Source organism: Cyprinodon tularosa, unplaced genomic scaffold (genome assembly GCF_016077235.1).
Source record: "Cyprinodon tularosa strain WSP-4 unplaced genomic scaffold, ASM1607723v1 ctg486, whole genome shotgun sequence".
Lineage (NCBI taxonomy): Eukaryota > Metazoa > Chordata > Actinopteri > Cyprinodontiformes > Cyprinodontidae > Cyprinodon > Cyprinodon tularosa.
The window spans coordinates 306,002-326,775 of record NW_024039214.1 but is presented as its reverse complement, the minus strand read 5'-3'; the positions used below and the strand labels follow the sequence as shown (position 1 = coordinate 326,775).

Genomic DNA, 20,774 nt, shown 5'->3' with positions numbered 1-20,774 from the left:
CTCTGTGATCTACAAGACCGGTCTTCACAATCTGTGATATCCTTAATCAGGATTACACAAACATCTCATTAAAAATAATATGTTAGAGATTCAAACCTGGCATTATTATTATTTTCCAAGTCTGTAAAAACATTAACCACCTAATGGTATTTGTTCAGGCAGAACAATTGAGATTAAACTAATCTGCAGTTCTTTGTATATTTACCAAGGCTGCCATCTACTGGACAAACAGATTATTACATCCAGCTTTTATATAACTGCAGCTTGAACCTTTTTAACCAAACTTCTGAGCTGAGTGTTTCCAGTTGGGTTTTTATATTCTGTTCTAAAGGGCTGCTTTTCTGCTCCTTCTAGATTGTTCTCCGTTTCCATAGAAACAGGGTAACCACTAACCCATCCAAAAAAATAACCGAGTGTATCTCACATAAGGCACGGTCAAAGTAACGAGTTACCAATTACTTTTTACAATTTAAAATGTCTAAGAATTTGGAAATCTTTCCTGTTATTGGATGTTAACTAGAAGTACAATGATATTAATTATATGATATTAAACAATTGAAAGGAATTGCGAGAAATGTTACGGTGTTACCAATATGTGAAAAGTAATTTGATTACTTTTTAAATGGAATATTTAATGCAGCTGCTAACACCACTGTTATCTAATGCTGTTACTCCCAGCGCTGGTCTGGAGTCAAGTCCTCCAGGCCCTGATAATAACCTGATCTTTGGATTCAGGTGTTCAGGTAGAAACATCTAAACGATGAAGGAACTTTGCTTTCAACCAGACAGCAGCTTCAGTTCTAATTAATGCAGGTTGTTCTTATCTATGGAGATAAATCTGTTTTTTCTCTTTCTTCAATCAAAAAAATATGTTGTGCCCAATTTCAGAATCATAATGCAATGTTTCGAAAAAATCTTTTTTTCTATAATAAATTTTCATCATTCAAATGATTCCATTTTTATCACAAAGAAAAAAGTAAACTTTTCAATTCTATTCAGTTTATTTCTATAGCTCCAATTCACATCATGTCATCTCAAGGCACTTTCCAGTTCACCAGATCATCCAGTCAGATTGATTCAAAGTTTTCTATCTAAGGAAAACCAGCTGATTGCATTGACTCATTGACTCTTCAGCAATCCCTCACACTAACCATGCTTGTAGCGACAGTGGAGAGGAAAACTCCTTTTTTAACAGGAAAAAACCTCCAGCAGAACCAGGCTTAAACTTTTCTTTTGCACATGTCAGAAATCTTTGGTACGATTCTCTTACTGTTTCCTTTGGTTGAACTGAAAGAGTTTTGAGTTTATTAGACATGCTAACAACACATTATTGTGTTTAAATACTGAGGAACAAAAACTTAACTTTGCTGATTGGATGTGTAGCGTCTTCCATCCACCAACAGAGCCGCTGCTGGCTGAGAAGTTTTGTGCGCTGTGATGCATCTCCAAGAAGCCATCCTGAGCTACACTTCTTTTCTTTCTTATTTATTTTCCAAAAAGTTACAAATAACGATGAGGGTCAACAGAAAAGTTTGACAAAACCTCTACACTGGGTGCACTCCTATCTTCTAAAATAACAAGGGGCCACACCCACTAAGTAATCACCCCAGCTGGGGGAAGATTTCAACACCTGTGCCAACAAAATAATTAACAAAATATAAAACCGTTAACTTTGGCTCTTACTGGATGCTCTAACAAACTTTGTTGATAAGAAACAAGAAAAACTAAGATGTAAAAATAAGAATATGTGTGTTTATTCAAAAGAATACACAAAAGAATCCATGAATTCAAAAAATAAATCAAACAATAAATCTAAGCTCTGAAAAACCATCCAAAAAATAAATAAATATTTCGCTAAATTAAGTGTATTTACCCTTAATTGAGCAGGTAAATAGGATGATCTGCCAATGGAATGAGTGTCTTTACTCTTAAAATAAGATAATTAGATGAAAAACACTTGGAATGAGACAATGTGACTGATTTTTCTTATTTTAAATGTAAATTGTCTTGTTCTATTAGCAAAGTGTCTCACTTACCTCCTCAAATCATGACAAAATTCACTTATTTTAAGCAAAAATGACTTTTTTAGATTTCTATTTTTTTTCAGCATTCAACATTCAACAGTTTACTAAATGTTGAATGTATAATACATGTAATCTTTATATTTCCCTCTTGTTTTAAATAAAAACAGGCGGCTGTAAAAAGCCACTGGCAGAATCATTAGACTAAACCTAAAAGATGAAGTGATCAGAAGATTGAAAACAGTTTTTAATCCTCCAGAGAGACTGAAGAACCAGGAAAAGCTCGAAAAGCAGGATAAAGAGGTTCAGTAAATGTGGCGCCGAAGGTTCGAAGGTGGATGAGTTTGTCAGAGGACACTATGTAGAAGGAGAGTGTCCCAGACGGATGGTCCAGATAGACGCCCACTCTGTCGGAGACACAGGAGGATTGTGGGACATCTTTCCTTTTGTCACCGTGAAACCCAAAGTAACCGTTCTTTGAACAGTAAAGAGTCCAGGACTTATCATTCCCACCAAGCAAACAACTGACACTGTTCCCTTTCCTTTCAATCCCTCTGTAAGTCACTCCGATGCTCACCATCCCCTCCCATTTAACCTCCCAATAATGGCGACCGGTCAGAGCTTCTGCACAGAGCAGCTGGAGCCAGTGGTCAAACCTCTCCGGGTTCTCAGTATACGCTTGGGTCTCGGTCATCGCTGTCACCTTTCTGATGTTATCAGATAGTTTGAGGTTTCTGTGTGCCGTTTCTGAATCCAGAGTCAGTCCACGAGTATCTGCGATTTAGGAAAGTTACATCATTCAGGATAAATATGTTTGTTTCATATGTTTTTCAGATAATTTAGGTTAAAGCAGACTTACACTTTCTCAGTCCTGCCTGTAGCGTCCATTCTCCACCACAGTCCGTTCTGAAGAGGAAAAAGAAAACTTCATTTTCTATCATCAGATTATGGACATGTTCAGGAAACAACAAGGGCAATTTAGAATGGGCTCTGTGTTGGAGTTCCCCCTCTTCATCTACCACAAGGGGGCGCACGTGGGTCTTGTTCCATAAACCATGATATTAATGGGTTGATGTTGGCCAGGTCATTTCACAAGGTGGCTATGGCCTTCCCTAGCCACCCCCTGGTGACGCCACTGTCTGCAACTGACTTGTTCTACGACATCTCCCCCCAGACAGTATTACAAGACACTCCTACAGAGGTGTAGCTTTCTCCTAACAGGGTGTTTAAAGTCGTAGGGAAATCATATTTCAATGTCAAATCATTCTGGCTTAAATATATATATACACTCACCAGCCACTTTATTAGGTACCCCATGCTAGTAACGGGTTGGACCCCCTTTTGCCTTCAGAACTGCCTCAATTCTTGGTGGCATAGATTCAACAAGGTGCTGGAAGCATTCCTCAGGGAGTTTGGTCCATATTGACATGATGGCATCACACAGTTGCCGCAGATTTGTCGGCTGCACATCCATGATGCGAATCTCCCGTTCCACCACATCCCAAAGATGCTCTATTGGATTGAGATCTGGTGACTGTGGAGGCCATTTGAGTACAGTGAACTCATTGTCATGTTCAAGAAACCAGTCTGAGATGATTCCAGCTTTATGACATGGCGCATTATCCTGCTGAAAGTAGCCATCAGAAGTTGGGTACATTGTGGTCATAAAGGGATGGACATGGTCAGCAACAATACTCAGGTAGGCTGTGGCGTTGCAACGATGCTCAATTGGTACCAAGGGGCCCAAAGAGTGCCAAGAAGATATTCCCCACACCATGACACCACCACCACCAGCCTGAACCGTTGATACAAGGCAGGATGGATCCATGCTTTCATGTTGTAGACGCCAAATTCTGACCCTACCATCCGAATGTCGCAGCAGAAATCGAGACTCATCAGACCAGGCAACGTTTTTCCAATCTTCTATTGTCCAATTTCGATGAGCTTGTGCAAATTGTAGCCTCAGTTTCCTGTTCTTAGCTGAAAGGAGTGGCACCCGGTGTGGTCTTCTGCTGCTGTAGCCCATCTGCCTCAAAGTTCCACGTACTGTGCGTTCAGAGATGCTCTTCTGCCCACCTTGGTTGTAACGGGTGGTTATTTGAGTCACTGATGCCCTTCTATCAGCTCCAACCAGTCTGGCCATTCTCCTCTGACCTCTGGCATCAACAAGGCATTTCCGCCCACAGAACTGCCGCTCACTGGATGTTTTTTCTTTTTCGGACCATTCTCTGTAAACCCTAGAGATGGTTGTGCGTGAAAATCCCAGTAGATCCGCAGTTTCTGAAATACTCAGACCAGCCCTTCTGGCACCAACAATCATGCCACTTTCAAAGTCACTCAAATCACCTTTCTTCCCCATACTGATGCTCGGTTTGAACTGCAGGAGATTGTCTTGACCATGTCTACATGCCTAAATGCACTGAGTTGCCGCCATGTGATTGGCTGCTTAGAAATTAAGTGTTAACGAGCATTTGGAGAGGTGTACCTAATAAAGTGGCCGGTGAGTGTAAATGTACTCTTTATCAGACCATATTGCCACAAAAGTTAGAAAATTTCTATTAAAAAAATGCTGTCTTAAAATCTCTTTTGTTTCTTCTCCTATATCTTCTGCAGGCCAGTTAGTTCTACGTCAGCCTGAACACCTAAATTCATCCAATCATATATCAACGGTCATCTGTCAATCAAATTTTTTCGGTCATAGCATCTTGATTCATATGTCGCAGCTAATATACACAACGGTTGAAATAAGAAATCAGAATCGTTTCCTTTCCCATTGAGTTCCGTCCCAGTGTTCACGGGGATGGACGTCTGTGTCTTCGGCAGGCGTAGAGCTAACAGAACTGTTGTGTTTGTTTTTCCTTCTTTGTATATTTATTTCATTTACCTTTGGGATTAATTGATTATTTAATTGAAGAGTAAGAGGGAAGGAGGGCTGACCGAAGGGATTGGTGGATGGAGAACATCTTCAAATCAACCTGGATTTTATTCCGTAAAAGTTCAAAAAATATCCACTGGACTTGGTTTCCAAGATTTGAAAATGTTTCGCCACCACCAGGAAGCCTTCTCAATTAAAATGTCTGGATCCGCAGTGAGTCTTATATAGACAAGGCCGTGTATCGCTTGGAAACATACAAATGGTAACCGATGAATGGGTCGTTTGGTTCCATTGTTAGCCTGTAATATCTGAAACCTGTCTATGATTCTGAAGCTCGGCCATTAAAGGGCGGGGTTGCCGTTAAGGGGGGGGTTGTCTCCTGTAATACCTGAAACCTGTCTATGATTGTTAAGAGTCGGTCGTTAAGGAGGTATTGTTCACCGGCTGGAGCGGGTAGGTCCCTCGTTCCTCTATGATGGGGTGGAGGGTTTGGTGATATCTGGAAGGGATCATGTCTATAACTGAATTGTATGTTTTTGGAAGCTGGAATCTGAGTCCACCACCTCTGTTTAAAGTTGGTTTTTCTCTCTTAACATAATGGCTTCCTTCATGCCCCTCTCAAACCACCTATTTTGTTTATCCAGAATGTGAACATTCTGGTCCTCAAAAAAAAATGTCCTTTGTCCACAAGGTGTAGGTGTACTGCGGAGTCTTGTCCAGAGGAGGCCGCTCTTCCGTGTTGGGCCTGGAGAGGTGGCGAAACATCTTCAAATCTTGGAAACCAAGTCCAGTGGATATTTTTTGAACTTTTACGGAATGACTATGACCTGGATGACTGAGAATCTTCATCAGCAACCTGGATTTTAGTTTCTCTAGCTGCAAAGCATGGAACTCATATTAACTACTGAATTCTTTAGAATAATGAAGAACAATGGGTGCTTAATGAGTTAAAGTGTTTAAAGCATGATTCTAAATGAGGGTGTAGAACGTCGGTGTCCTTAGCTTTCAGACCACCGTCTCTTGTGGCTACAGAAATCTTTACATACCTGAGTGTCTCCAGTCTCAAATGTGAAAGGAGCTTCATCCCTGCTTTTCCTGGATGATTGAAGCTCAGGTCCAACTCTTTTAGATGATAAGGGTTGGAGGTAAGTGCTGAGGCAATTGAAACAATGCCTTCCTCTGTGATTAGGCAACCTGACAACCTGTAAAAACAGCATCAGGCCAACATAAGACTTATGTTATATGTATAAGACATGTATTTAACCCCTTGGTGCCTGAATTTATACACATGTATATACATTTTAGGGTATATACATATATTTTTGCACAAAAATATATAGAAATCCGGTTTACTGCAGATTTGTGAGAACAGTTATCAATGATAATATATAGACGCTTTTTTTCTGGTTCTGTTTACCCCCTTGAGCCCAACAGTCCCGGTACAGGGCCCAACTGACACCTGCTCATGTTTATCTATTTATAGAAATGTCCAAAACACAGTCACATGGTGTTTCATCCACACACCTTTTACATTTTGTAAAACATCTTTCAAAAAAATACTTTTTGTTTTATAGCTGTGTAAACAAATACAAGGAGATTTAAAATTCCACCTTACATGTGTGACTGCGGGAGTAATGCAACAGCAGGTATTCATTTTTGGCCCTGCCCCCTAATGGCCGCCATCATTGGAAACTAGAGGCTCAGATCTTTCCAAGGAGGGGTTGGAGGTAATCATGCAACCATTTCAGGTGATGTAATCGGCACGTGTCACATAAGCTTGCTCTGTTATTCTTATTTTCTATTCGGTTTGGTGATATTATTGGTAAAGTTCAATGAAACGGCTAAATCTTGATGCTTTGCCCTATGCAGAAGGTCTCCAATAATGTAAATCAGCTCATTTTTCTGGCCAGGTTCCCTTATATGAGTAGAAAAATGCATTTGGCACAATTTGGCCACCAAAATCCCATTTCCTCCTCGCACACTGCCCACTAAAACCTTTCTGCAACAAACATGCTTCAATTATTCAGTCCAAATTCGTCTTAGTTTTAAACAAGATGTGGATCTACTAAGTCTGGTGTGACTTGTGGTTTTTCCTTGAATGTTAGTAAGGTTAAATATTAAAGTGTGCCGGTTTTTCTTTCTGAATAATGGTGATTAGTGAGAAGCTATTGTTCCATTCTTTATGCTGAGATGTAGGGAAAGGAAGGAGGTTTGAAAAGGAGTTTCCTCCCTAGGTTAGATAAGGGGAAAACATAGATTATCTGAACATATATTTATGTCTTTTAATGAAGTGTTTCTCTTGGAAAGACTCAATGTCCGTGTGTAAGGAGTCTTTATAATGCAAAGGTGGGGCAGGACGTAGTCAGAATCACACAGGGAGCTGTCCTTAGCTTATCTGTGTTGTTCTCCTCTGCAGAGCGGAATAAAACTTTTTCTTCCTTGCAAATCATCTCCCGTTGCTCATTTTTACTCCACACTGGGCTTTCATGATGTTCTGCAGTGTTTATTTTCTCTTTGTTTAATCACCTATAAATCAGACATGGACATTTAAAATAGTGGTTCCACCTGAAAATTATTCCTCAATGCCTTTCTGTCACACAAATACAAACAACTGTATTTACAATTTGAAGTTTGGGAACTGGACTTGCTTTAATCCACATATGTAATTTCAGGTGGAAATTGCTCCTAAGACCCTCAGGGCTTAAGGAGTTAAGTTTTCATTTTGGGTTCTCAGTTATGCTTTATTTTATGTTATTCTATGTGGTTGTCAAAATTTATATCAGTTTTGAATTCTTAGTTTTAGACTGAATCCCAAACCACCCCCTAACCCTCAACTTTCAAGTGTCACTTCCAATGAAGTCTCACTCGCAGCTGTGATTGAAGTTGGGGGGTATTAATGAGAATGGGACGACCTCTTTCATCCAGTGGAAAAGGAAAGGAGTCATTGCTACGGAAACACAAATGTATACGGTCAAATAAAACTATTTCATAGAGGACCTTCCTTTTTGGAATTAAGTTTTTTTTAAGTTTTGTGATTTTCTGTCAGTGTGACGAAGATGCAGCAAACCAGCTCTACTTATATTTGGAGAAGCGCGTTTCCTCCACCACAAGACCCCTGTTACACCTCCTACCGAATTCCAGAGAGTCTGCACCGACGCATATCCATTATTTAAGGGCTGAATGGTCGACTGGCCCTACCCACTACACGGTTTGGGACGGCACTTAATGTGTAGGACCCTCCGTGAGGACGTGCACACGGAGAGTTAGTGTTTAGGGGCCGGTTTGGAATTGGGCTAAACATTCACCAATCCTGACACCCTCAGAGATCAGTCGTGCCAGAAACAAGTGCTTGTCAAAGGTTCCTAGGTCTGCTCTGAATGGGTAATAACTGGCATTGGGGGGAAACACATGTGATATAGACTGTTTGCATAACATACAAAGTCTGTTGAAGGTTGCCGCATTAGGCATCAAGAGGTTAAAGAGATTTTCTATATTTGTGTTATTTTGTCTGACCTGAGAGTTTCTAGTTTACAATGTGGACTCTGCAGTCCAATGCACAGCTGCTTCACTCCTGAATCCTTAAGGTCGTTGTTACTTAAATCCAACTCTTTCAGATAGCAGAACTTCGAGCTGAGGACTGAGGCAAGAGCTTCACAGCTTTTCTCTGAGAGGTGACAACCATCCAAGCTAAAAAAGAAAAAAAAAAGAAAACATAAAACAGAATGCATTATGCTTTTCCCATCATTCTAACAGTTTGAAATGTGCAAACTTACAGAGCTTTATTAGATGCCTTGAGGACTGGGAGTAGGTTCAAAAGATAATTCTCTGAGGCAGAGTACTTCTTTAGGTCAAAGACGTCCAGATCTTTTTCTGACGACAGCAAGATGAAGACAAGAGCTGACCACTGGGTGGGGGACAGCTCTTGTTGAGACAGATTTCCTGATTTCAGGAACGTTTGTATTTCCTTCACTAGAGAATCATCCTTCAGTTCGTTCAGACAATGGAAGAGATTAATGCACTTCTCTGTAGATGTGCAGGTTTCAATCTTCTTCTTGATGTAGGCAATCGTTTCCTGGTTGGGCTCAGAATTGCTTCCTATCCATGACAAAATACCTTTTAGTAACTTCTGATTGCTTTCCAGGGAGAGCCCTAAGAGGAAGCGAAGAAACAAATCCAGATGTCCATTTTTACTCTGCAGAGCCTCGTCAACAGCAGTCTGGTAGAAGTTCCCCAGTGGAGTAACACCTTTTCTTGTTTTGGAGATATTAAAGGTAGTCTTTTGTTCTTTTGGCAAGTCAGCGTCGTTCTTGGAGATCTGTAGGCGGATATGCAAAGCAGCAAGAAACTCTTGGACACTCAGATGGATGAAACAGAAAACGCTCTCCTCATACAGACCTGTCTCCTCTTTAAAGATCTGTGTTAAAACTCCTGAGTAAACTGAGGCTGCTCTGATGTCGATGCCACATTCTATCAGGTCGGATTCATAGAAGATCAGGTTTCCTTTCTGCAGCTGATCAAAGGCCAGTTTTCCTAAAGACTTAATCATCTCCTGGCTCTCTGGACTCCAGTGTGGATCTGTCTCAGACCCTCGATCGTATTTGACTTTCTTTATTTTCGTCTGAACCACCAAGAAGTGGATGTACATCTCAGTCAGGGTGTTTGGCAGCTCAGCTTTCTCTTTGGCCTTCAGAACATCCTCCAGAACCTTAGCAGTGATCCAGCAGAAGACCGGGATGTGGCACATGATGTGAATGCTTCTGGATGTCTTTATGTGGGAAATTATCCTTTTGCTCTCTTTCTTTTCTCTGAATCTCTTCTTGAAGTACTGCTCCTTCTGTGGGTCGGTGAACCCTCTGACCTCTGTCACCATGCTGACACATTCAGGAGGGATCTGATTGGCTGCTGCGGGTCGTGTGGTTATCCAGAGGAGAGCAGAGGGAAGCAGGTTCCCCCTGATGAGGTTCGTCAGCAGAACATCCACTGAGGTGGACTCTGTAACGTCAGTCAGGATCTCCTTGTTGTGGAAGTCCAGAGGAAGTCGACTCTCATCCAGACCATCAAAGATGAACAGAACCTGGAACTTGTCAAACCTTTGGATTCCTGCCTCTTTGGTTTCAGCAAAGAAATAATGAACAAGTTTCACTAAGCTGAACTTTTTATTTTTTACAACATTCAGCTCTCTGAAGGTGAATGGAAATATGAACTGGATGTTCTGATTGGATTTGCCTTCAGCCCAGTCCAGAGTGAACTTCTGTGTTAAGACTGTTTTCCCAATGCCAGCCACTCCATTTGTCATCACTGTTCTGACTGGTTGATCTCTTCCAGGTGGGACTTTAAAGATGTCTGCCTCTTTGATTGTTGTTTCTCCTCTGTTTGCTTTCCTGGATGCTGTTTCAATCTGTCTGATCTCATGTTCATCATTGACCTCCCCAGTCCCTCCCTCTGTGATGTAGAGCTCTGTGTAGATCTGGTTCAGAAGGGTTGGACTTCCTGCTTTAGCGATCCCCTCAAATACACTCTCAAACTTCTTCTTTAGGTTGGATTTAAGTTTGTTTATACAGAGTGGAGCAAATATTTCTGGAATGGCAAAGACAATTAAAGAAAGTGCAAAATAAAACACTAAAGGTGATACATATTTGCATCTTTGACTTACTGCTGTACAGTAAGTCAGCAAGCTGCTCCTGTTTCATGCACTTCAGAAAGTACAGTGTGATATTTAAAAAAGCTTCCTTTGTGCTCCTCTGGGCTTCATCTTCACCCCGCAGAACCTCCTCATCCTTCTTGACCTTGTTTAACTGTTGTGAAGGATCTGGATGCAGTGAAGTCTGAAACTTCTTCAGCTCATTCTTGACAAAGTCAACAATATTGTTCTCCAGCTCCTGAAACGATATAATGTAAGTTAGGTACACCCAAAAAATAAATCCAATGTTGAAGAAAGGGTGGGTGGCATAGTGGGACAATTCCATATCATTTTTATTTGCCAAGTTTCTGGACACAAACCAGGAATTTGATATTATTTCCAAATACAAATGAACAAGTTTTTCTAGCTTAAGCAATTTTAGACCTTAGGATGGCAGTCTTTTTTATGTGTCCAGAATGTGTGGGATCTGCTTTTAGGTGCATTGTTTGCAAAAACCCATGAATGGCAAGTAGGTCAACCATAGTTATCTCCTCTGCAGACCTAATTTTTATTGTGTTTAGACTTGTACTGCTATGTTCTTTGTTCTGTTTTTTTCTACTGTCATTTCTACATTGGAATTTCTATAGTCATGAGTTGGTAAGTTGTGGTTTCAGCCATGTGGTTTGGATTGCATTGCACCAGCAGTCCAACCGATAATTCTATCTACTTCCACAAACGGCCTTAAATCAGCTCAGTTTTTATGATAATGTTTTAACACCAACTCAGTCCTTACAAATACCTTAACTTTTAGCTCCTATAGTCCCTGCACCTAACTCTCGTCCCTTCACCTTTTAGGGATTACTATCCAGGGTTGGAAAGGTCCTCCAAACAGCTGTGATGGATGCAAACAGCCTTCAGGTTTATGATTGAGATGGATGGATCCATCCATCCATCTTCTTCTGTTTATCCAGGGTCGGGAAGGCCCAGACATTCAGCCACTACAAACATCTACAAACAAAGTTCTTTAGACATCTACAAAGCTTTTCCCAGCTGACAGCCCAGAGCACCTTTAGGGTCACTGCTTCGTTCAACCTGATCCGCTCTCCTCTGTGCTCCCCTAGATTCATTCACTTTCACAAGAAACTCCGTCAGTTCCAAGACTCACAGGATTTCCTGGACCCAACTCACCCTCCCCCCTCCTGAATGTTCTGTATGTGGGTAAAACAACTTAAAACAAAATCCGTGATACATCCACTACCTAGCTTCTTCCTTACTCACAGACCCATTCCAATACACTGTTGAGCTTTTGTCTATTGGAGTTGGAGTAAAGCTGTTTTAGAGGCAAAGCCTCCATGACTCTTTCAAGTCTCATGCAAGTCAAAGACTCATCCCTTATTCTGCAGGGTTATTGGAGTTCGGTGTAAGTTCAGTAATTGGATTTGGTGTTAGAGCTATGGAGCTGTAACACCAAAATGTTTCTGTGTTCAGAGTTTTCTTTTCCTTTTTGAGGAATATGGATACTTTTACCCTTTTTTTTAAACCCCTTTGTCCTCTCTGTCCAAGATCTAAACTTTGTGGTCTTCAAAAGTCTTCATCATTTCACAGTGTGCTTCCCAAATGACCAGTGTGACTGGCCTCATGGTCCACTGACATCCATTCATTTCTGCTTACTGTGCAGAAGATTTAACTGGTTTTCATCTCCTGCTTTCTTTCTAGGGGACAAAGACAATGATGGAGCATTTGAAACATGATGGATGGTAGATTGGTATGGAGGGGTTTTCAGGTCTGGGACATTTGAGTTTGGACCTTTTCCTTTGACCAAAAACTCTGTATTCATCAGTTTTCTGTTGTCCTCCAGCACTTGGCAGGTTTAATTATTTCCCTCCAGCAGTTGGGAGCTTTCTTGGATGTTTGTTTTATGAAAGTGCAGACCTGCTCTATTCTGCTTTTACCGTTTTCTGTTAATTATTAACAGAAAGTTAATCATCATCCATATAAAGCTACAAAATAACTGAATATACTGCGACAATTACAAGATATTTACTCATTATTAGTCGTTGTGGAACAGATGTTTAATTATTCAACGGTGTGCAATGTTCAATAGAAACCTTAAAAATTAGCGTCAGCTCCGAAGGATCTTGGTTTGCAGACCGATCACTGAGCATTTCTGTCCTCTGCTCGTCCACTCTGAGGTAGAATCACAACAAAAAAAAACAAACATAACCACAGAGGGTTAAGATCTTTATGGAGGGTTTTAAATTCTGATGTTTTTGGGGGTCATTTGTGAGGTACACACCCATCTTTGATGTTAAGAGGGTAATCCTTGGATTGATCACTCCTCATGGAAACACAGTCAAGTGACGTTTCTTTCCTTTGTGGAAAACTGGCAGAAACAATGAAGATGAAGACAAAGTGAATCTTTAGCTGTGTCCGAATGTCCGCCCTAATCCCTAAATCCCTTAAGCACTATATATAGTGAACTTAAGAGTGAACCCACTTACAGCAGTAGCCATTTAAAAGTTCCCCATTTTCTTTGATGGGTTCTTGGCTGGTCCACTACAATTCTTTTTTAAACATCAATCTTTGTACTAAAATATTATTTCTGTCATGATTTGTGGACATTAGGATCTAAAGAGAAGGGCCATCTCCTGGTCAGTGTTGGGATCTGGAGGTTTGTCCACTTTCTCCACCAGAGGGCGCACGAGATCTCCTGGAGCATGAGCCGACCGCACCACCTGTTTTCCATCTGCTCATCGGGAGATCCGTACTTAAGGAGGCGGAGGGCTTCACTCCAGCGCCAGAGTGTTTGCCAGTAATGGTTAGCAAAGCTTGAGCCAACCTGCCTGTCTGTGTTCTCTGACTTTTTGTGAACTTAGCCTGATCCCGTTTTCTCCTCTCTGCCTCACAGGTTGATCCTGCCTGAATACCTGAAACTGCCGGTATCTGCCTGTCCGTTCTCAGTAGAATTCAGGAGAGCTGCCTCAGTCAGTATCTGCCTTCCCGCTCTCAGAAGATAAATTGGAAGGAAACTCAGTCTGAGATCTGCCTGCAACACTCAGTAAGCTCTGCCTCCGCCTCAGCCCTCAGCCTGCCGACTACCTCTGGACCCCTAAAGCTTCCCTCCCTCTGCAGCTCTGCTCCACTCCAGAACAGGTATAGACCTGAACATTGACAACCTGCAATATACCTGGACCTTCACTAATCGCTCTGTCCTCCTCAGCGGTGAACCACTCGTGACCAGTCAAGCCCCCTCTTGGACCTGTTCATATCATTGTACATTTATTGTTAATAAACCTTTGAGCTTTTCATCTGCCTCCGAGTGTTCTGCATGTAGGTTAGACATATAAATCCAAACATGACAGTCAGACCCTGTAATTCATGGAAAGGGAGGAGTCAGAGTAAAAAAATATGCTCGTCAAGGTGAAGAAGGGGGTCCCTCCAGTGGCTGGAAGTTGGCTGACATTCTGCTGGCGTTTGACTGGGTATTGCCATTTTGAATGGCTGCTACTGTAACTGACCATTCAGACAGAGGATCGTAACTCCATCTCTCTGCATGGTGCCTGCGCCAACAAATCCCATGATGCCTTGCAAGGAGAACTCTCGCAAATAAATCTGCGTTATACCCGCTCGTCTAGTGACCATGGATGATCTCTGCATTTCAAGGTGAATTGTGGGAACTTTTAAGTCCACTACTTTTTCACCCGCTAGACCTTCTGACAGTCATATAAAATGGCGTAACCACTATATTGTCCTCTATATGGTGATGGGGCAGACGTTTGGACACAGCCTTGGTCTCAGTGATGGTGGAAAAGATCACATCAGGTTACATTTCAGAGATCCTAGATGTCAACTTTTACCTTGTTTCCAGTGTGTCTCGTCCTTCTTTGAAGTTTAAAGGATGACCAGCAGATTGGTCACTTGTCATGGAAACAGAGCTAGAATCTGAGCCATGTCTCTTCTCTGATGTTTTCTTGGAAACATTATCTGAGCTGGAAAAAAAGGAGTAAGAAAACACGATCTTAAGAGGTTCTTTAAGAGGTTAATCATTGTAAGATGGTTTTAATAAATGATTGGTGCAATCATCCTATTAATCTGGGTGCTACCTTTTTACGATGGCACTGTTTAAGTGGCAGCTGTTTTTATCTCAATAATACTCTGTAGCTCCAAATATTAGGGTTAAACAGTCTAAACAGTTTGTTTCCAGAATGTGAGGTCTGCTGAGATGAAAGGTCTCTTTTTTACTGAATCCAGACCTACAAGCCCTGGATTGTGGGAAGGTCAGAAAAACTAGTCTCGCTTTTGACCTAATTTTTTATTGTATGTGGACCTGCACTTATAGGTAAATTAGACAGTGATTGATGTACAGATTTAATAATGGCATAGAAGATGACCAGCAGCTACTGCATCATTTTCCTGCACCATGCATGTAAACTTTTACCTTGTTTCCAATGCTTCTCGTTCATCTTTGAAGTTTAAAGGATGACCAGCAGATTGGTCACTTTTCATGGAAACAGAGCTAGAATCTGAGCCATGTCTCCTCTCTGATGTTTTCTTGGAAAAGTTATTGCAGCTGGAAAACAAGGAGAATGAGAACAGAATCTTAAAGGGATAATTCTATGTGAGTTTAGTTAATGATTTGTGCAAATAATCGTGCTTTCAGTCTGGATACTTTAGGATTCCATCTGTTTTTCCTAAATATATCTCTCTAGCTCCAACCTTATGTTATAGGTCTAGACAGTTTTTTTTGTAGAATGTGAGGTGTACAGAGGAAAGTTTTTATTTCCTGACCCTAGATCTGTAGACCTGGATGTAGTGTAGATATGACCATATTTTAGGCTTTATGGGTGTAAATGTTCACCTTGTTTCCAATGCCTCTCGTCCATCTTTAAAGTTTAAAGGATGACCAGCAGATTGGTGACTTCTCATGGAAACAGAGCTAGAATCTGAGCCACGTCTCGTCTCTGCGACGCTCGCAGAGGAAACTTTGGAGCTGGAACTGAAAGAAGATAGAAACAAGATCTGAAGACGTTCTGTAAAAATTATGGTGCTTTTGTTCATAAAAGCATAAATGAACCTTCACCTTGTGCTGAACGAGTCAGCTCTTTTAAAGTTTAAAGGATGACCGGCAGATTGGTCACTTCTCATGGAAACAGAGCTAGTGTCTGAGGGGGGTCTACTCTCAAGAGGTGTGTCGGAGGAAACCCTAAAAAAGCAGAATTAGGATGTACAGAAAGCAGAAGATAGATCTATAAAGTGGATCCAATGAAAGAAATGTTCCTTACCTTGTTTCAAAAAGGTCCCGCTTGGCTTTGAAGTTCAGAGGATAATCTGCAGAGTGATCGCTCATTACAGACATACTGCTGGGTTCAGGAGGCTCTCCTTTTTTCTCTGTAGACCTGATGCAGAAAAAATATCAATCAGCTGAGTTTTATGCTGCATAATATAAATCTGTAGCTGAATTACAGGCTCTGACCAGGGGATGGCGCTTCCATTGGATCTTAATGTCCTCAAATCATGACAGAAAGAATATTCTAGTGCAAAGATTGATGTTTAAAAAGGAACTGAAGAGGGACCACATCAAAGAAAGTGGGGACATTTTGAATGGCTTCTACTGTATGATGAGTTTATGAAATTCCAGAGGGAAGTCGTTATAAATATAAATCATTAAACATTTATTGCTCTCTTTCAGGAAACAGTCGTATTTAGAACAATGAGCTTTGTACTGGAAACGATTGCACAACTGGATTTACTGGAACGGACCATAAAAGGGTTTAAAATCTAAACCTACTGGATTTTGTTTTTGTTGTTTTTAGTTTACCATGTGCCAAACAGTGTCTAGCATGAAGTTAAGGAAAAAAAGAGATTCTATTTAAAAACTCGGTTAGAATTTGGACAAAGAGCTTTGTTCAATATATAATTTTATATCATCACCTGGTACTTAAAAATAAATGAAAAACTGGATAAGTAATTTTTTCTTAGAATAAGTTCATTTCTTCTTGGATTGAGGAGATAAAAGAGATATTTTGACATTGGAGCAAAGCAGTTTACATTAAAAATAAGAAAACACTTGCATTTTCAACTACATTTTATCTAAATATCTTATTTTGATAGTAAAAACACTCATTCTATTGGCAATCTTATTTACCTACTCAAATTACGAGTTAATACACATTATTTAAGAATTTATTTTTATTTATTTCTAGATCGTTTTCTAGGTAACTCTTCACTATTATGTTATCCTTATACAATTTTCTAATGTCCACATTTGCACTGCACAAAAGATCTAGAAATAAATACATTTTCTTAGATTAAGTGTATTTACCTTAATTTGAGTAGGTAAATAAAAAAATCTGCCAATGGAATAAGTATTTTTATTCTTGATATAAGATAATTAGATAATGTGTTCTTGAAATAAGACAATGATAAGTGCAATTATTTTCTCTTATGTTAAATATAAATTGTCTTGTTCCATTAGCAAAGTGTCTCACTTACCTCCTCAATTCAAGACAAATGCACTTATTTTCAGAGATGGCAAAAGTACTCACTTTCCATACTTGAGTAAAAGTACAGATACTTGTGTTAAAAAATACTCTGGTAAAAGTGGAAGTACTGATTAAACTTCTTTACTCAAGTAGAAGTAACAAAGTACAGGCTTGTAAATTTACTTAAAGTATAAAAGTAAAAGTAGAAACCACTTTTTTCATGCCGTTGCCTACATTTTAAATGGATGTCTGCCAATAGGACTAGATCTCCGTTGTGTTCATTTTCAATCATCTCGTCGTCCATGCTACTATGCTAACGCCACCGCCACCAAGCTGCAATGATTTGCCGCCAATGAATACCGCCGAATCTGTCGATTCATCTTGTAGTGGTGCGTCAAATGCAACGTAGATTCCCATCCAATTAGATTGAATTTGGTATTGATGACGTGAAAAATAATAACGGTAACTCCATTGAAATGATTCAAAACTAAAGTAACGAGCCAATTTTTTAAAATGTAAGGAGTAGAAAGTACAGATATTTGTGTAAAAATGTAAGGAGTAGAAGTAAAAAGTCGCCATAAAAATAAGTAGTAAAGTAAAGGAAAAATATCAGAAAAGTGCAGTAACAAAGTATTTGTACTTCGTTACTTCCCATCTCTGCTTATTTTAAGAAAAAAAATGACTTATCTAGATTTAGATTTTTTGTAGTGTGTGTGACCATTTTTTTTCTATAATCTTTTAGCTGCTGTAAACACCAGAATTTCCCCATTGTGTCACAATGAGGAGATTTTTATTCTATTCTATTTGGACAGATAAGATTAACCAACTGAAGAACTGAGACCGATTATCGGAGAAGCTAAAAATCCACAACTTCAGACAAGAACTCATTATATAAAATGACGAGCCTCATAAATCAATGTCCATCTTTTTTCAAAACTCCTTTTGGTGAGTGGTCAAAATAAGTACACTGGAAAAAATCGAAATCTAGATAAGTCAGTTTTTCTTAAATTAAGTGCAATAGGACAATTGCATTGTCTTCTCTCAAGTCCATTTTATCTAATTATCTTATTTTAAGAGTAAAAATACTCATTCTATTGGAATACTATCTCACTTACCTACGCAAATAAGGGTAAATGCACTTAATTTAAGACATTTTTACCTATTCCTATATCGTTTTTACAATGTAACCACACTGAAAAAAAATATCTAGAAATAAGTATTAATTTCTTAGATTAAGTGGATTTACCCTTAATTTGAGTAAGTAAATGAGGTAGACTGCCAATGGAATGAGTATTTTTACTGTTAAAATATGATAATTAGATAATATGGACTTGAAATAAGACAATGTTTTTTATTTTAAGTGTAAACTGTCTTGTTCCATTGGCAAAATGTTTCTTTTTAATCCTCAATCCAAGAACAAATGCACTTGTTTTAAGAAAAAAGGACTTATCTAAATTTCATTTTTTTTCCCATTGCATAAGTGACAGAAAAGCAGACAGAAAAACATGTTTTGAATATTGTACCTGTTCATGTTGGAAGCTGTTTGGATCTGTGATGATTAGAGAAGAAAATAAACATGTTATGTTAGAGTGAGGCGTCAGCTGCTCTGAGGCTGAAGTCGACACAAAATCACAGGAACAACACTGCAAAAACATTCTATAAATAAATAAAAATGTCTTAAATTAAGTGTATCTACCCTTAATTTGAGTGGGTAAATGAGAAAGTTTGCCAATGGAATGAGGATTTTTACTCTTAAAATAAAATATTTAGACAAAATGCACTTGAAATAAGACAATGCCTTTTTTATTTAAAATGTAAATTGTTTTGTTCCATTGGTAAAATGTCTCTTTTATCTCCTCAATTCAAGAACAGATGCATTTATTTTAAGGAAAAAATGAACATTTAGATTTTCTTTCCATTCACTGTAAAAAAAAATCATAGTCTAGAAAAGTACATTTTTATATTTATTCTTAAAATAAGTGCATTTTTTCTTGGATTGAGGAGGTAAAAGAGACATTTTGCCAATGGAACAAGACAATTTACTTTAAGAATAAGAAAACACAATTAGATTGTCTTACTACACTGCAAAAAACATCTAGAATTAAGTAAAAGATGTCTTAAATTAAGTTTATTTACCCTTAATTTGAGCAGCCAAATATGATGATCTGCCAATGGAATGAGTATTTTTACACCTAAAATAAGATAATTAGATAATATACACTTGAAATAAGAAAAAGCAATTCTTTTTTCTTATTTTAAATGTAAATTGTCTTGTTCCATTGCCAAAGTGTCTCACTTACCTCCTCAATTCATGAAAAAATGCACTTAATTTTAGCAAAAATGACTTATTTAGATTTCAATTTTTTGCAGTGTACATGTGCATAATATCTAATTAGATAATATTCGCTTGAAATAAGACATTGCATTTTTTTTCTTATTTTAAATGTAAATTGTCTTGTTCCATTGGCAAAATGTCTCTTTTATCTCCTCAATCCAAGAACAAATGCACTTATTTTAAGAATAAATAACTTATCTAAACATCGATATTATCCAGTGTAAAAATGTACGTCTGTGTGAAATGATTCCAAATGTAGAGGAAACTCTGGGTTTTAGTATCTTAAATATTGAAATAAAACAGTTTTTACCTCTTTGTTAGAAGCCTGCAGTCCTGACTCGCTGCTTTATTTTCCGACTGCTGCTCTGATTTCCTCAACCTTTGCTACAAGCAATAAAACCAAAGGTCAGGGATAACTGCTATATAATGATAAGACAGTTAGTTACTCTGTTTTTCTAGACACAAACCTTTTCAAAATCAGGCCCAGAGTGTTTCTATGTACGAGTACGATTGCCATGAATAAATTGGTTCATAATCTTTAGAACTTCACCAATCAGGGTCAGTTGAGCAGTTTTTCTCACAATGATTTTTCTAATCATAAATTCTAGCTGAGGGCAAAAGCAGAATAGAGCTGAGATTCTTCCATCTTATTGCTACACAGACCAGCTGATTGGTTGGCACTGGTTTCATGTGCTGAGCAGGTACAGCTACTGCACTGCAAAAAAATGTAATCGAAATGAGTCATTTGTTCTTGCAATAAATAATTTTTTTTCTTGAATTGAGGAGGTAAGTGAGACACTTTGCCAATGGAACAAGACAATTTACATTTAAAATATGAAAAAAACTGCCTTAATCAGCTACCATAACTATGCAGACGACACACAGCTTTACCTCACCATGTCACCAGGTGACTATGAACCAATTCAAACACTGAGGAAATGCTTAGAAGACATCAATGCCTGGATGCGCCATAATTTTCTTCAACTGAATAAAAACAAAACTGAAGTAATAATCTTTGGACCAATAGAGGAGAGATCTAAAGTTAGCACACAGCTTCAGTCGCTTCAGCTAGTAACCACTGATCAGGCCCGAAGTCTAGGTGTAGTGCTGGATTCAGACTTGAACCTCCAAAAGCATTTAAAGACAATTACAAGGTCGGCTTTCTATCACCTGAAGAACATTTCCAGGATTAAAGGACTAATGTCTCAGCATGATCTGGAAAAACTAATCCATGCGTTTATTTTTAGTCGAATTGATTACTGCAACGGTGTTTTCACAGGTCTGCCTAAAAAGTGGATCAGACAGCTGCAGCTGATCCAGAACGCTGCTGCCCGTGTCCTCACTAAGACTAAGAAAGTAGAGCACATCACCCCAGTTCTAAAGTCCTTCCACTGGCTCCCTGTATCTCAGAGAATAGACTTTAAAATACTTCTGTTAGTCT

The 20,774-nt window shown here is 39.1% G+C and overlaps 1 protein-coding gene across 1 annotated transcript; it reads right to left on the bottom strand.

Moving 5' to 3' along the window:
• Positions 1–1,876: 1,876 nt before the first annotated feature.
• On the bottom strand, positions 1,877–19,764 carry LOC119794652 (protein NLRC3-like). Its single transcript, XM_038302288.1, has 15 exons — positions 19,644–19,764; positions 18,522–18,547; positions 15,799–15,912; positions 15,597–15,719; positions 15,375–15,512; positions 14,955–15,086; positions 14,374–14,505; positions 12,813–12,899; positions 12,625–12,703; positions 10,550–10,775; positions 8,670–10,473; positions 8,410–8,583; positions 5,943–6,098; positions 2,881–2,927; positions 1,877–2,795 (listed from the first exon to the last, which is right to left on the bottom strand). Exons 2-15 carry the CDS (start codon positions 18,527–18,529, stop codon positions 2,269–2,271), a joined length of 3,747 nt encoding a protein of 1,248 aa, XP_038158216.1. The 5' UTR covers positions 18,530–18,547; positions 19,644–19,764; the 3' UTR covers positions 1,877–2,268.
• Positions 19,765–20,774: the final 1,010 nt, after the last annotated feature.